The sequence below is a fragment of the Archocentrus centrarchus genome, chromosome 14 (assembly GCF_007364275.1).
Source record: "Archocentrus centrarchus isolate MPI-CPG fArcCen1 chromosome 14, fArcCen1, whole genome shotgun sequence".
NCBI lineage: Eukaryota > Metazoa > Chordata > Actinopteri > Cichliformes > Cichlidae > Archocentrus > Archocentrus centrarchus.
The window spans coordinates 20,396,932-20,408,688 of record NC_044359.1 but is presented as its reverse complement, the minus strand read 5'-3'; the positions used below and the strand labels follow the sequence as shown (position 1 = coordinate 20,408,688).

Here is an 11,757-nt window from a genome sequence, read left to right as displayed (position 1 = left end):
TCCAGAGAACTGCTTCTCACTGGATTTTATCTTTTGGGGACCATTATCTGCAAACCCTAGAGATGGTTGTGAGCAGTTTCTGAACTTCTCAGCCGAGGCCATCTGGCACCAACCACCATGCCACATTCAAAGTCCCTTAAATTTTCTTTTCCTTCCTATCATAATGCTTGGTTTTAACTTAAACAGGTCATCTTGACTTTGTCTACGTGCCTAAATACACTGAGTTGCTGCTGCATTATTGCAACTACCCAATGAAGCGACTGGTGAGTGTATAAAGCACATTTTTTGCACTGGAGGCTATATAACAAGAAAATGTTTTTATTATAATTTAAATGATAACATAAGAGTAATTTAAAACATTTAATTTGCAGCTTAGAATAATAAAACCCCTTGCAATGGCACTGAGGAGGGGGGTCAACAGTAGGGGGCGATATGTTTCACCTTCCTGCACAATCTCTCTGCCTACAAGTCCTGACAGAGGGCACACATTACCCGTCAGCCACTTTCCCAGTGTACTGAAGCAAGATGGCAGCTGTTGTTGAGAATGTTGTCAAACTGTAAGTGTTGGGACTTTCCTACTTACCTTACTTGTTCGCAGGTGACACACACACCCATCGCAGCGTAACGGCCGCACTATCACACAGCCGCTGTCTCTGTCGTTAGCTAGCTTAGCAGCATTCCGGCTGACTTAGTAAGATTTAGCCAGAGGTGTCGGACCGTCGTGCCTGTTCACATCCTGGAATGGAAGTGTAAGTTAGCAGACACGCAGCTGACGTTTCTGAAACATGAATCACGAGTCCGTGTAGTAGAACATGTGCTCGTTTAATCCTTCGTGTATTTTTAGCGACGTAGCGGTTACTTGTTGTGTTTTTGTACCCAGACGGGTGCCGCGGTGCTAACGTCAGTTGAGTAGGGCAGCTAGGTGTCTCGCACGCTAACAAGCTAAAGAGAGTGTAATTGTGTCCGGCGTCGTTAGCGCACACACCGAAGGACCTGGAGCGACTAGTTTAAAATGAATGAAAGGCTGCCATTGGAGATTTGAGCTCGAGACCTCTGTGTTACAGGCAGTGTTTCGGATTCGTATATAACAACTGCTTATAAAGTTTGGTGTTTCAAAGCCCAGATCACTGTCTTGTGCTCTAATGTGCTTCCATTTCCGTTGTGTGTCTAGGTGTAGCCGTACAGCCCGAACCGCGGTTACTGTAACACGGCAGTTTACAGGCAGCGGCTGCACCTCTGATAACTATGGCAACACAAAAATAGAAAACGTACCTGACACCCAGCAAAATATTTAATTTGCTTCCGAACTTATTTTCCTCTTGAAATAATACTGTGAAGAAATGTAGAAGAAATGGCATAAGTGCGCCGGAAAACATTAAAAATATCGATGCAGAAAATACTAACTAACGAGCCTGGACAGTACTGGGTTTTAGGAGTCGGTGCTGACTTTTTAGAGGGCAAAAATACCGGTTTTAGCCTATGTGCTGACATTCGTTATACATACACCGTGTTAGATTAAAAAAAAAAAGATGAAAATGTCTATTTCTGTCTCCTCACCCCAACCCACAGAGCCTCCTTATACGATAAATGTATTCCTGTTGGAGGGAGGTTTGTTTTCCTCTCTGCTGTTCCCTAGTGAATCCTCATAGGGAATCACTGGTTTTCTTCCTATAATATTGAAAGATCTTTACCATATAATGTCAACAGCTGTGATGTACATCTTTTTCTTTTTTTTTCTTTTTTTTTTTACAGCTCCATCAACTGTTTATTCTTTGTAAGGATTATGCACATCAATCAACATCCCTGTAAATGTGCCACAAGATGTCAAATTAGCTGTTATTAGTGCAGAGCAATTGTAAATAATAAAATCAGAGCCGGTGTGCTGCACAAAGTATTTCTTTGTTTCTTCGGTGTTTAATGTTTTTATATAAGCACATATCAGACATCATATGCACCACTACCAATATATCAGTGCTGGCCAACGCATGAGCGTCTCGGCTGTGCTATTACACATTATTACACATACGTGACAACTTTATATTTGTTCATTCACTGTGCTGGAAATGATGATTTCTCTGGAAAGAAAAGCAAGCGTCCATTTTAGTCTGGACCCCACTGCACGCAGACAGCTTTCTGCAGTGTTATAATGGCCTTACAGCAAGTTAAATAGTGAAGTCTTTAACTGGAGATTAAAATCTTTGAAAAACTGCTTCAAAGTTTTACACAATTACATGGTTTATTATCTCATCAAGGCTGAACTGCTGCCCTCTGGGGCTTCCTGACAGCCTCAAGAGGTGCAGTTGTTGGATCACGAGGCTCTTTGTTTTTTTTCTCCCCTTTGACACTTGATAGCTTAAGGGAACTGTAAGATGTCTTCCTGTCTCAGTTGGAGTAGATTCAGTCCTCAGGGTCTTTAAAGGGGGTTAAACATGCAGCACTCTTAACAGTATATTTATGCTAAAAACACTGAACACTTGGTTGTGACTGTGCTCCTTACCAAGCGATTTGTTGTTGATGCCCCAACAAAAGAGCACCTGCTGTTGCACCTTTCCCAAAAAATTTTGTCTGAAGTACAAAGGCACTGCCTAGTGACAGGCAGGGCAGCAGAAAAACACAAGTAGTTTTAAAATAAACTGAGACTGCACTTGTTTTGGAGTAGCTACAGCTGCTGATTTCTGTTTTGGAACCATAATAGACCTAATAACCAGCATCTGCCTCCGGTTTTGTTTTGTCAGGCTGGGAGAGCAGTACTACAGAGATGCCATGGAGCAGTGTCACAACTACAATGCCAGGCTGTGTGCTGAGAGGAGTGTTCGGATGCCGTTCCTCGACTCTCAGACTGGCGTGGCTCAGAGCAACTGTTATATCTGGATGGAGAAGAGACACAGGGGACCAGGTGAGGCATGACACGTGTGCACTGAACTGCTGACTAGTGGTAAATAAGTTTATTAAAGTTTTAAGCGCTGGATAAAAGAAGAAGAGAGAAGAGAGTCAGAGGAAACTGCATAGATGCTACATTTTTGTCTCAATTATTCATCAGTAATAAGTCATTATTAAGAGACTAAGATTAAGATAAGTGATCATTTCCACTGTTCATCAAAATTTCTTGGAGGGGCTACAGTTTTCACAACAAAGGACAAAATACATGATTAATAGGACAAAGCTAGGCTCAATAATGCAATTCCTTGGCAGCTGAGCGGCGCTTTATTGAGCTTAAATGAGAAAATAACCAAGGCTTAAAAAAAAGGCCACTCTACAAAAATGTAAACAGAGCATGTGGATTTACTTTCTCTGCCAGTATGTCAGAAAGCTGTCAATGTCTTCCTGTTCTGCCTTCACTCAGGCGTGGCTCCAGGACAGCTGTACACTTACCCAGCCAGGAGGTGGAGGAAGAAACGGAGATCTCATCCTCCAGAAGACCCCCGGCTTATCTTCCCTCCGGTTAAATCAGGTACCACAGCAGCTCTGAGCAGCGTTAAAGATGGATATAAAAGGCTTTGCAGGCATCAACATGTGCTTCTACCTTGTAATGGCAATCCATCAATAATTAAATACAACTTTAATTATACCTGTACTTGCAGTTGTATGTATCAGTGTTGGTAATGTTCTTGTTGACTAAACAAGAGAAAAGCTGACATGTTGACTAGTCAGAAAAAAAACTAAATTGAGCATGCATGTGAGCCAAACAGCATCTAAATATCACATAGCATAGGATGACCTTATATCTGATTAGTTTGCTGAGTGCAGCTGATGTTAGCAGTGCTAGCACCAGCAGTTTTCTTTCCTTGCAATTTAACATTCTCATGCTCATGCAGAATGTGGTCACACATTGTTCAGAGGGCTGGTTTAGAGGTGGTTTACTCTGACATAGCTTACATGCAAGCTTTCATTTTCTAGATCAATGCAGAAATGTTCTTTGTGCAGATCTCTCTCTGTATCACCTTGCTTCCCATCACAGAGCATTGCAACAGGCTGCATTTTACTTTAGAATATCACTAATTATATGAACTGAGTAATACGTCTGGTGCCAACTTTTTCTGGTATACTATATTGTGTTTTGCCTTTCTTTTTTTTTTTCACAGAGCTAGATTTAGGACTGAAGAAGGATGCTCTGTTGTCATCGGATGGTAGCAGCCTGGAGGCCCTGCTGAAGGGTGAGTCCTTGGACAAACGGACATCTGCAGACCTTCGAGGCTCTGAGGAGGATTCAAACCTGAGTGATTACACAGGAGGCCTGAACCCTGCTGCCCGGATTAGAAAGGTTCTTGTTTTGAGATTTGGCATAAAACTGCAGCAGGCAGAAAAGTCAAACATGACACGACCCAATTCTCACACCTTCCTCAACCCTGTCAACACAGAGAATCCTCGAGCCAGACGACTTCCTGGACGACCTTGATGATGAAGACTATGAGGAAGACACGCCTAAAAGAAGAGGCAAAGGGAAAGGGAAGGTAAATAGCTGCTGTTGATGCAGTTTCTTAGTCCCAAGAGTGCATTTTTGCAGCCCGTCTGAGTCTAATAATGTCTGCAGGGTCGAGGAGTGGGCAGCAGCAGGAAGAAGCTGGACACAGCGGCACTGGAAGACAGAGACAAGCCTTACGCCTGTGACAGTGAGTCCTGTTGGGCGAGAGTAGAGCATGTGAATACAGGTCGGAGTAGAGGGTCACTGCAGGTGTTAATAAATATTGTATTAGCCCAAGTCCCCATTCTCTATCACTTTTTTTCCCATTCTTTTCTCTTTCTTTTGATGTATTCCATCTTTTCTCTGTTCTTTGTTAGATATCCGATATTCCGATATTTACAAAGCTAGTCAAGCTGTATTTTTGTCATTATGATGTCATACTTTTCTTTAATTTGCATTTCAGATATTTCCATGTGCAGGGAGAAAAAAATTCCACTTCTTTGGTGTTGTCAGACTGCTTTATGTATTTTTTTTCCTCTTTTGTGAAGCCTTTTCACTCTGAGCTGCAGTGCTCAGTAGGTCATTGCCGACTGACTTGACTGATCCTCTCTCGGTCTCTGAGTCTCTGTCTGTGCTTTTTCTTCTCCTTCTCTTCTCTCTTTCAGACACTCTCAAACAAAAGCATATTTCAAAACCTTCTGAAAGAGGTATACTTCATTCTTTTTCACTGCGGTCTGCCTTGTCTTATGTCTTTGCTGCCTGTTTTTAATTTTCTGTCTGTTACCAAGTAGATTTGCTCTTTGTGTAGTTCAATTCATAAATTCAGTGTTCTGCTATACACACCTTACTGAAATGTAGTTAACTAGATTTGGAGAGGGTAAAAGCCCTGTTATTATATACCTTACCTTAAATGTAGTCTGTAATCATGCAATCAGCCACATATATGAGCCATCTCAGCTTACAGAAGATTAGCTGTGGCCTTTGAAAATGAATTTTTCCACCCAATCTGGCTGTGAACCTCCCACAGATTTAGATAAGCTAGAAGCCCAACCCCGCTGCTATTTCCCCTTTGTGTTTTTTTGCTGTGTTATGTAAATTTTGACTGCATTTTTCCTGTTCACCACCTCTGCACCCTGTAATGTCTCATTCCATGTTCCATGTTTTAGAATGCCCCTCGCTTAATATCTTTTCTTTTTTCTTTTCTTTTCTTTTTTCTTTGAGTCAGTTTGATGTTTGCTTGACTTTTTGGGGAATATTTTTCCAATATTTTCTGCTTGGTCGTTAGCGTCTTGGTTAGATGCTTCCCCAAAGTTGAAGACATAGGGATTTAGTGGGCTGTTGAGGAAATGAAAGTTAGAGAAAGTGTGGAAGTGAAAGAAGAAGCACCGTGTTTAACTGCTATGACAAAACATCACACACTCCCTGTGACAACAGCTTCACACAGTGGCATCTTTGTTCTCCTTTAAGCCAGTAAATCCTCTTTACACAATCCCACTGGCTTACTCAACTGTTAAAAGAATATCAATTCAAATCAGAACATGTTGTTTTGTGAAATGGTTACATGCATTTCTTAGTTTTATTTCACTGCAGTGAAGTCGCGAGTCAAACGCTGTCAGTACTTCTAAGGCCCTTAAACCGAAGAAGTTAAAGCCGAGATCAGACCAGTTCCTGCTGCAGCTGTGTGGCAGCAGGAGTGGCTGAGATGCTGTTGTATTGCTGTGCTTTACTGTAGAGTTTGAGCAATGAGGAAGCTTTAAATAAATAAAGTAATTAAGCATGTTCCTCATCTTTCCTATTATTTCATCGCCAGTTTATCATGTCATTGTGTCGATTTTTGATACTCAACAGAAAGCAGGAGACCTCAGGAACCTGGTGGGTTCTTAAGTGATTTCTCTTCTCCCTCCCCCATCATCACTTTACCACATTAAAAAGTTGCTGACATTTATTCAGAGAAACCACCATATGAGAGTCATAGGGCATGGAATTAATCACATTTTTTGTCTTGTTTTGTCACTGTAGTCTTTTTTTTTTTTTTTTTTAAGTCTATGTATGTATTTTGTTTTATATTTACTTATTCAAAGGCATTTTTTCAATAAAAGAAAACATTAAAAATACTAATACATTTCTCAATAATTGCTCAGTAACTGTTTACCACTTAAAGCAGTAAATTATGTACATGATATGAAGTTGCATTTTAAGTTAGAGACTTCAAAGCTCTATTTATAGCAGCAAGAGTCCTTTTGATAATCATAAAATACTTTTAAAGCTACTGATTCTGATCATCTGAACAGCAGGAAGGCTTTCACCATCCTCATCCTCAGCAGTAAGATGTCCCATGATAGCACTGTAAAGAATACTCCTTATCTCCATGAGTCACCCTCACCTTTCTCCACTGACTTGGTACAAAAACCTGATTTGACTTGTTTATTCTGTGTTTTCATATTCATACATGTTGTGTTTTGTGGCTTTGGTGGCAGTTTGTGGGAAGCGCTACAAGAACCGTCCCGGCCTGAGCTACCACTACACCCACTCCCACCTGGCCGAGGAGGAGGGTGAGGAGAAAGAAGACATGGAAATCAACGAGCCCGCCCTGCCGCTGCCCGAGGAGCCGAAAAGTAAGCAACAGCGGCGTGATGTCATTTCAGAGATTTGATTGCTGAGGTCACTGTGCTGGTGTAACTGAACACCGATGTTGATTTGCGTGTCTTCATCTTGCCTCACAGCGCCGAAGAAAGGGCCAGATGGGCTCGCGTTGCCTAATAATTACTGCGATTTCTGCCTGGGAGACTCCAAAACTAATCACAAGACCGGCCAATCAGAAGAGCTGGTGTCCTGCTCCGACTGTGGACGCTCGGGTAAATAGAGTAGCAATATGAGGAAGATCTATCTGTGCAGCTGTGAGAATATGAATATTTTTGTCTAAGGTATAATGTGTTTTTCTTGACGCAGGTCACCCCTCCTGCCTGCAGTTCACTCCTGTAATGATGGCTGCTGTGAAGACGTACCGCTGGCAGTGCATAGAGTGTAAATGCTGCAACATGTGCGGCACATCGGAGAATGATGTGAGTCGTCTTTTTGATATCATTTGCTAGACAGTGGGTTAAGTGGGATGTGGGTTACTTGCGCAGAGAACTGGAGTGTTTTTTGTTTTTCTAGGATCAGCTTCTGTTCTGCGATGACTGCGACAGAGGCTATCACATGTACTGCCTCAACCCCCCCATGTCTGAACCTCCCGAGGGTAAGTCCACCCTTTTTTCTGTTTTGTAGAAAAGAATGAATCTGAAGCGGTTTTCACAGCTGATTTACAATTAGTTGGTCTTTAACCTGCCAGCTCTCTAGTGCAGTGACTCTGTGAGGCCAGATTGTGCCGATGTGTGAAGAGGCCGGTGCACGCCCTATCCAGGCTTCCCTCGCCTAAACCACACCGGTTATTTTTAGTAATGCAAATGTAGATAATTTCCTGCTGTGTGCTAAATTTAGAACGGACAGCTGTGGAAAATATCACATCCTAATTCTGGTTCACTTGTGTGGGAGCGATTATTAATTGGGTGAAAACAACAGTTGAGTCAAGATTATCTGAGAGAAGATCTTGATGACAGGCATGTACAACCCCAATTCAAAAGTAGTTGACAGTTTCAATGTATAAATATATATGGTATGTATGATTGCAAGTCTTTGCTTTCTGTTTTTATTTACAATTTAGAGCATCCCATTTTTATACAAAAAAAATCCCACAGTTTGCTTTTGTCCAAGTCTGAGCAAAAGTATATTAAATACCTGTAATCTCAGTCATGCACCTAGGGAGCCAAGTTTGTGTAACCTTTTTTTTTTCTTTTTTTTTTTTTTTGGATGAAAGCCTTCAGACAAAGCTGAAATTTTCTACTTTTCTTTCTTTGAACCAAAATCTTAGTTCTGAGTTTTTGTCTTCAGCAGCTTCTGAAAAGCTAACTGCTGTGTCTCTGAGGGCTTTCCCCCGCCCCTTATTCATTTCTATTAAACAAAAGACAACAGAGAGCAACTCTTTCTTAAATAAGGTACTGTTTGATAAGACTTTTTATTCAGAGCCAAAATGCTATAGAGAATTAGTAGTGCATGCTCCCTCATTAATCAGTTAGAGGCTGTGCTGCTCAACTAAACCTTCAACTGTTTAAATCAGGATTTAATGTCTCCTGACGTGGTCCGTCTCTCTGTTATTTTGGAACTCAGGAAGCTGGAGCTGTCATCTATGTCTGGACCTTTTGAAAGACAAGGCGTCTATATACCAAAACCAGAACGCCCCACCATCGTGATGGCCACTCTGGCCTGCGCACCCTCATCACCCAGCCGTCCTGCAGCAGCGTCGTTCACCCTTCAAAATAAGATGACAGACTTCCCTGACAAGCTGACCTCAGAGGGAGTGTGTTCTGGACAGGGAAAAAGGGAAGGAACGGGAGGTACACCTTTACCAGGCTGGCTTCGGTTACCATCAGATATGACTGTTACACAGTTCCAACCTCAGATTCAATCCCATAGATTTTTATTTTCACCGCCTTGCCACATAACCAATTTCAGCAACACTCATTTTAGCAGAAAGACAGCATAAATAGCCAAATAATCTCTTCTAGTTCAGCTTTTTTTTTTTTTTACACAAAGTTGCTAAAACCTTGTCAATGTACCGATTTTATGACTAGAGCAGAAATAGAGCTCATTGATATCAAATAGCATGCCAATGCTCACTCATAGTTTAAAAAAAAAAAGACATTTTATAATATTTATATATTTCTATAGTATATATATTAGTGTTGAGTATGCACAAATTGGAAAGAGAATGGTCATGATATGTTTCAGAGCCCATTTCATCATTGTGAGAGAAACCCAGCACCACGTGTTGTTTTATGGAACTGTTTTTGGTGATTCATTTGATAGAGTCAAAGGGATTTGCTGAGACTGTAAATAATTTTTCCCTCTTATCCATTGGCTGCGGCCACATAACGGTACGCAGAGAAACTGCACGACACAGGTGGCTCCAGAGGCTGAAGGACTTCAGGGGCGGCAGGTTGGATTTTTAGTCTAGTAATGGACTCGTGTTTGTGCAACACGCAGACATGCTGAAAGACATACTAATGTGCTGGTTTCATTCAGGCTTTGGGGCCTTTTTTTTTTTTTTGGACCCACCTGTTGACTCTCCATTGTGGTCCTGAGGACTGGAGTGACACAGCAGATGAGATGATGATGAGAAAGTCAAAAACAAATCCTACATGCATTATCAGCCCGGTAAAGGGATAATCGCTGTGTTCTAGCAGTTTGCTGATCATGCAACATATCCATTGTTCTGTTGATGATGTGACACCACTAGATTTTTTTTTTTTTTTAAATCTAAGGACAACGTGACCTTGATTGCGGTCACTTGCTGACAATATAAAAGCAATAGAAGAGCCGTTGTAGGAGGCTGGGATGACAGGGACTCGTGGCTGAGTCTGTTTAGGCTAATGTGCGATACTGTAAATGTTCTTTATCAGAAAATGCTATTACAGATAGTGGACTGTGGCAACATTTGTGGATGGCTCCATACTGTAGAAAAGAGATTATAATGTGTATATGTATAATGTGGGGAGATGGCTCTTTCTGTCACTGCTTTCATAGTTTGATTATGCAATGGTTTCCTTCTGTGGTTAGAGGAAGTCTGGCTGAACTGCTAAAGCAGTAACTTTACCTCACACAGAAAACAGTATTTAAAGGGTTGAAATGTTGTAGATAGATGGCACAGACAGAGGGATAAATAATCACGACAGCTGCAGCGTCTGCTTCAATAACTGCGTATTCTACAGTTAAACAAGTGCATGTTCAGTAATTGTCAGCACTCGTATTCCGTGTAGTCGTCTCAGCGTGAGGCCGGCAAAGGTGTTGGGAAGTGGTGTAATATAAATTAACCATGCTATCATGTTTCAATAGCCAACTAACATTACTAAAGCATTACACAAATATAACTTGGTTTATTTTTCTCATCATGTTTTAAACTTACCGTTTTATCTAGAGACGGTGGCTACTAGAATATTTTGCTGGTTGTGTTTCTTTTTTTTTTTTTATTTTTTTTTTGGTATTCATCAGTGATGTTTGCATACCTGATTTGTGGGACATTTTTTTGGGACTTAAGCAGAAGTTGCTTTCTAGTTAATCCTGTGATCCGGGTCTGAACTGAGCCGCTCTCCTCCAAAGCTCCACAACAAGAAGCAAAGTCTGTAATGTGATTAAGAGGCTAACGCTGTTCAGCGGTTAAGCATCCGACATCCAAACTAAACTGACACAAACAAGAAGCGCGTCCACCTGCTGTTGTCACAAACAGCCGTTATGTCATTTTAATATCAGACTCAGTTTTCTTGTTTCCAGCTTTGGGAGAGGCGTGCTCATTACAGCAGGAGGAAAACATATTTAACCCTTTCATGCACGGTGTCAGCGCTGGCTTTGCGCCCCTTTATATTCCTGTGTTGTATGGTGTCCACATGTGTGGGCGATAAGATGTATTTAAACCAGAATTTTGTTTTTGTTTTTTTTTAACTAAAAAAAATTCCCATAATTTGTGCATGAAAGGGTTAAATCAAGGTCATAGGTTTACATCGTAGGGGAATTCTCTTAGGGTGGACTTTGATTTGGATTGTGATGGAATGTTTTATTGTATGAAAATTGTCTTCAGGAAAATAAAATACTAGGCACTCTGTAATCTGCTGTTATTTCTTCCTCTAACACTGTGACATTCATTGAGGAAAAAAGGGGGGGGGGGGGGCTGGGAGAGTTGAAAATGGCATCAATGTTTATTTTAAAGTTAGAAATTTCTCCTTCAGTTTAGTTCTTAGTTGGAGAAGTGTAAAAATATTAAATTCAGCTAGTTTGGACATGTAGCGGGGCGATCAAAGATTTTTCTTTTCTAGCGTCCTCCAGTTGACGGCAATCGCCGCACTCAATTTTTTTCTGTGGGGTTGGACCATCCGGAGCAGCACCTTCCTCCTTTGATGATCACCGCTTGTTACAAAAAAAAAAAAAGTTAAACAAATCAGTTGTTATTGCACTTTTTTATTGCACTCAAGATACAAGAACAGTCTTCTATGATCCAATACAGTCTCTATAGCAGTAAATTTTTAGTCTAAAATATCTATTTCCAACATCACAGCAGAATAACCAGAACATTATGTTTTTATTTATTTATTTTTGCTGTGAAACCACAACAGATACTGCAGCTGAGCTGTTCTGATGCTGTTTATTACAGTATGAGGTGTGTATCAGGAGTTTACAGCGGAAAGGAGACACCGGGGTCTCACACTGCTTTAAGCCAACTGCTGGCAAAACACAACTCATTTTAATGGCTGAGGTTGATAAATGAT

The 11,757-nt window shown here is 41.1% G+C and overlaps 1 protein-coding gene across 3 annotated transcripts; it reads left to right on the top strand.

The window, feature by feature from the left end:
• The first annotated feature begins 434 nt into the window (after positions 1 to 434).
• On the top strand, positions 435 to 11,085 carry dpf2 (double PHD fingers 2). Of its 3 annotated transcripts, XM_030746565.1 has the most exons (13): positions 435 to 557; positions 2,736 to 2,896; positions 3,344 to 3,451; positions 4,083 to 4,261; positions 4,359 to 4,451; positions 4,532 to 4,610; positions 5,068 to 5,109; positions 6,251 to 6,274; positions 6,880 to 7,017; positions 7,126 to 7,257; positions 7,352 to 7,464; positions 7,559 to 7,640; positions 8,609 to 11,085. In XM_030746565.1, exons 1-13 carry the CDS (start codon positions 526 to 528, stop codon positions 8,689 to 8,691), a joined length of 1,266 nt encoding a protein of 421 aa, XP_030602425.1. In that variant the 5' UTR covers positions 435 to 525; the 3' UTR covers positions 8,692 to 11,085. The 3 variants fall into 3 exon arrangements, with proteins under 3 accessions (XP_030602425.1, XP_030602426.1, XP_030602427.1); XM_030746566.1 differs by lacking the exon at positions 6,251 to 6,274; XM_030746567.1 differs by lacking the exons at positions 5,068 to 5,109; positions 6,251 to 6,274.
• The last annotated feature ends 672 nt before the right edge of the window (positions 11,086 to 11,757 follow it).